This window comes from Mastomys coucha, unplaced genomic scaffold, assembly GCF_008632895.1.
Source record: "Mastomys coucha isolate ucsf_1 unplaced genomic scaffold, UCSF_Mcou_1 pScaffold18, whole genome shotgun sequence".
Taxonomy (NCBI): domain Eukaryota; kingdom Metazoa; phylum Chordata; class Mammalia; order Rodentia; family Muridae; genus Mastomys; species Mastomys coucha.
This window is the reverse complement of record NW_022196900.1, coordinates 110,101,686-110,106,197: the sequence shown is the minus strand read 5'-3', so window position 1 is coordinate 110,106,197 and position 4,512 is coordinate 110,101,686. Positions and strand designations below refer to the sequence as shown.

General features: G+C 52.0%; 1 protein-coding gene across 3 annotated transcripts in view; it reads left to right on the top strand.

The window, feature by feature from the left end:
- The window catches only part of Park7 (Parkinsonism associated deglycase), a 21,712-nt gene that overhangs the window by 13,394 nt on the left and 3,806 nt on the right, over window positions 1-4,512 (top strand). For all 3 annotated transcript variants that reach the window (XM_031379562.1, XM_031379560.1, XM_031379561.1), the window contains exons 4-6: window positions 710-769; window positions 1,563-1,632; window positions 4,184-4,270. In XM_031379562.1, coding sequence (XP_031235422.1) covers window positions 710-769; window positions 1,563-1,632; window positions 4,184-4,270 — 217 coding nt within the window. The remainder of the gene's footprint in view (window positions 1-709; window positions 770-1,562; window positions 1,633-4,183; window positions 4,271-4,512) is intronic.

The window sequence follows — 4,512 nt, the reverse complement described above, 5'->3', positions numbered from 1 at the left end:
CGTGTTCTCCACCCTAGTGCATGTACACTACACGTGCTGTCCACCCTAGTGCATGTACACTACACATGCGCTCCTGGAGCTTCCTTTTGCACATTGTCCATCACAGATTTTTCTACATTTTAAAAAAAGACACTGCGCTCGCCCTCTCAGAGAACCGGGGAGGGTGTTGGATCCCCTACAACTGGAGTTAGAGGCAAGTGTGAGCTATCGTGTGGGCGACAGGAACTACTCTCCAGTCCTGTGCAGGAGCAACAAGAGTTCCTGACTACCCAGCCAGCCCTCATACCAGCCTTTTTTTGTTGTTGTTTTTTGTTTTGGTTACAATGTTCCACCAAAGGGATACACCTTTATTTATTTATTTGTTTCCTTTTGGGTGGTTTGTTGTTGTTGTTTTGAGACAAGGTCTTGTATATCTAGCTGGCCTCAAACTTAGTAAGTAGCTGAGGGGCAGCTTTGAACCCTTGACCTTCCTGCTTCTGCATCCTTCTATGGTGTGCACTACTATGCCTGGCACTTATTTTTGGTTTTAGAGAGTCAAACCCAGGCCCTCATGCATGCTAAGAGTGCACTCTACCGCAGAGATACATATAACTCCACCTCCCACCTCCCATCCCCCACTCACGGGCATACACATTATTCTTTGGCAGATTCTGGGCTGTCATTTCACACAGTAAAAATGAAATGTTCCCTTTTATTTCCCAACTCACAGGGGCCATACGATGTGGTGGTTCTTCCAGGAGGAAATCTGGGTGCACAGAATTTATCTGAGGTAAAAAAAAAAAAAAAAAAACAAAAAAAAAAAACTGCACAGTCACGCCAGAGTGAAGGGCTTGTGAAGAGAGTGTCACACTCTGCTTTGCTGTGCTGTGTTTGCCCTGGTGTGTGTCAGGGATGTGCTGTAGGCACAGGAGGAGCAGCAGAGGTTAGCTGTGAGTGCCTAACCCTGCAGAGCACAGGGCTGAGAGCACTACTGCAGAGGTTAGCCAAGTTGGTGGGCCAGTGCCGCACACAGGCTTAGCGAGTGTGGACTGCTGCAAGCGAGACTGCAAGCCGCTTCCCAGCTGCTGTGGCAGCGGAGTGGGTTAAGCCTAGAAGTGCTGCCTCTCTGTCATCGGGGTTGAGGACAGCTGCGGGACCACAGTGACAGTGTGAATACAGGATGACATCAGAGGCAGCCATTGCTCTTCGTTTCCAGCTCTATGTGAAGAGTCAGGCAGGAGAGGAGGCGGGAATGGGCTCTTCCTCCTGGGGTCTCTACCCTCCGCCATCTGAAGCTGCTGGACCTGTGTCCCCTCGCTTCTTCCTCTTCTGGAGCACAGGACAGGGTTATACGCCTTGGTGACATTGCTTTTTCCTTCCGGCCTTTATTGCGGTGGGCCTTTCTCTCTCTTGGGGTGAAGGCCACTGCCCAGGCTTGAGAACACAGACACATTAGGAACCTGGTCACTTGTACTTGCTGGTTTCTGGGAAACAGAAGTGGGTTAAGCTGGGAGTGACGGTCCCAGCTCTCCTGGGAGAGACCGTGTCTTAGTGGTGACTGGATGTTTGGGTTCTCTCTTTAGTCGGCTGTGGTGAAGGACATCCTGAAGGAGCAGGAGAGCAGGAAGGGTCTCATAGCTGCCATCTGTGCGGGTGAGTAAGTGCGGGTGTGGACATGCAGCTGCTGAGGGGACGGCCTGTCTGGGAGCTTGACTGCACACAGCTTGCCTTCATGAAGCCAAAAGGCGCCCACACTGGCTGTTTGGTTTGGGTGGCATGAACTTGTGTCATGGCAGCACTGAGCCCAATTGTTGAGCTTTCTGTCTCTGTCTGCCCTAGGTCGCTAGTCTGTGAAACTCAGTGTTTTCCCTGTTTGGTTGACCTCAGGGAAAATAAGGCCTCTGGAATCCAGCAAACAGCTTATTCCAGCACGTCTCTGTGCCAGCAGTTAGGCCTGCCAGGAGAGTCAGCAGGAATCTGAGCGGCACAAACGCCACAGATCTCCCCGGGCTCGCCTGCCTCTGGGGCCTCTGAGTCTTGGCTAGAGTGCTCTTGGCCACCCATGGCTTCAAGGGAGGTCCTTCGTACACGTCCTGAGCCTTGAAATTGTCGTTTGCTTCCTGGCCATTTCAAATCCTTGCTGTGGCCCTAACATCAGGTGACGTTCTGGCATCAGGCTTCTTCCTCATTAGATGCCTTTTAAGTGTGTCACAGAACAAATGAACCAGTGACTGAAGGAATGGATGGTTTTGTTTGGGGACCAAGGGACTCCTATCTTAGCTGTGGCCCTGGCTTCCCCCCAAGGGACAAGGCAGATACTGTAGAGACGTCTGTGGCTGTTCAGTCTCATTGAAATGACATCAGAATGTCAGAGCCCTCCTTCAGGCAAGGGTTGTGCCATCCTCCTCTGTTTTTTAAGATTCTCCCTGGGGGCTGGAGAGGTGGCTCTGCAGTTAAGAGCACTGGCTGCTCTTCCAGAAGATCCAGGTTCAATTCCCAGCACCACATGGTGGCTCACAACTGTCAGTAACTCCAGTTCCAGAGGATTTGATACCCTCATGCCAGTGCATATAAAATAAAGTAATTCCCCTTGTTTGGGTTGGCTGGGAGACCAAGCTGTAACAGCAGTGCTGAGGATGTAGGGCAGGAGTACTGAGGGTTTAAGACCACCCTGATCTACATAGGCGAGCCTCTCTCCACAGAAGCAAAGAAAGGAGGAAAATGTGGGAAAGTTATGGAAGCTCCCAGCCTGGGATTGAGCATACCTGGGTTGTATGTGCCTAGCCTGTGGGGAGAGGCCCTGGGTTCCATTCCCAGCACCGAAAACAGACATGCAAAGCCATTCTAAATCCCCCGTAGTGACAGATGTTGGGGGCATCAGGGGATACCAGGATTGGGTGCTTGAGAACACACTAGAGAGCCACTGGGAGCACCTACACACTGCCCTGGAATCTCGTCCTAGAGATGTCCCACAGCTCTGACTTCCTGCCGTGCTAAGGCCCACAGATTTCTGTTGGTTGGTGGTCTTGCAATCCCTGTAATGGGTATTGTCCGGACCGTGGGCAGGAAGTCGTCAGTGGGCTGGTGTCCTTCGCTAATCTGGGAGAGCAGCCTCCCTAGGGTTTGCCTGGGTTTGTTCCTTAGACTTGGCTAGAAGTAAACTGCAGGGTCATCGTGTTCCGTGTCACTGACTAGAACATCAGCTGGCTCGCTCACTTGTGCTTGCTCAGACCCAAGGGCCTGGCCCTCCTCCGAACCAAGTCATTGTTAAAAAAAGAAACATCACTAGCAGACTGTCCTGTCTCACCGTCTCGGAATGATAAACAGAGAAAACTGGGGTGGCTCAGGCAGGGACCGGAACTCTGATGAAGCCTGTCCTCAGTCAGCAGGAGGTCAAAGGTGACCAAGGTGGTGTTCCGGTCAGGAACTCAGTTGTTAGCATCACCCTTGGTGCTGCTGAGTCCAGAAGAACGTCATGGTGGGGAGGCTTTCCTGAGGAGGAGACATGATGCTTCACTTTGAGTCAGGGAGAGAGGGAAGCTTGCAGGTGTGCAGAAGCTGGGAGTGGAAGGGTTTACCAGGAACCAGAGCACCCACGGAGTTGTAGTTAGCTGGGTGTTCAAGTGTCCACCAGGTGGCGCTGTAGGAAGGGGGTGGTCTGTCTGCTGCCAGTTCCCAGAGCTGATTCTTGGCATGACTTGCTTCATCAAAGGCTCAGATATGGCAGTGTAAGTTGTTTTGTCTTAATTTTCAGATCAGGCCTTTGGTCCCCCCAGACAAACAAACAAACCAACAGTAGTTAGTGGCTTATGACAGGGAAGGCGGCCGTGCACACCTTGCCAGATGTGCTTGCTCACATGGCTCGTCGTGGATGCGCCTCCCATTGTGTTTGAGCGATGGGATTTAGGTTGTGGCTCTTCAGACCCGGGGTGTTTGATTAGAAGAGCACTTCTTCTGGTAAACGGTTTTGTTTTGTTTCTTTGTCTTCCTGGGGCAGGGCCCTCTCTGTAGCCCTCATTGACCCGGGCCTCACTCTGGAACTGAATCTGTAGACCAAGCTGGCCTGGAACTCACAGAGATCTGCCTGCCCTGCCTCCCAAGTGCTGGGATCAAAGGCCTGTGCCACCTCACATGCTGTGTTTCTGTTTTACAGCACAGGTTTTCTCTTTACCCTGTCATCTGTGTATATACGTCTTATTCCTAGGTCCTACGGCTCTGTTGGCTCACGAAGTAGGTTTTGGATGCAAGGTCACAACACATCCACTGGCTAAGGACAAAATGATGAATGGCAGTAAGTATATCCCTACCTGTGCTTTCCTGTGTGACAGAATCCTAGAGAACTGGAGGGTTCCCTGGCGTGGTGTGGTGGCCATGTTAGCTCAGCATATGCTTCTCAGCAGTCCTCGCCCAGCCTGGCACAGAGGGGCATCCCAGTCTCAGCCCAGGGCATCAGATCCCTGATTCAGAAGCGGGAAGGGTTAGGAAGTGCTCTTGTAGGCTGGGCTTTTACCGCATCCTTGACAGCAGGGGGGG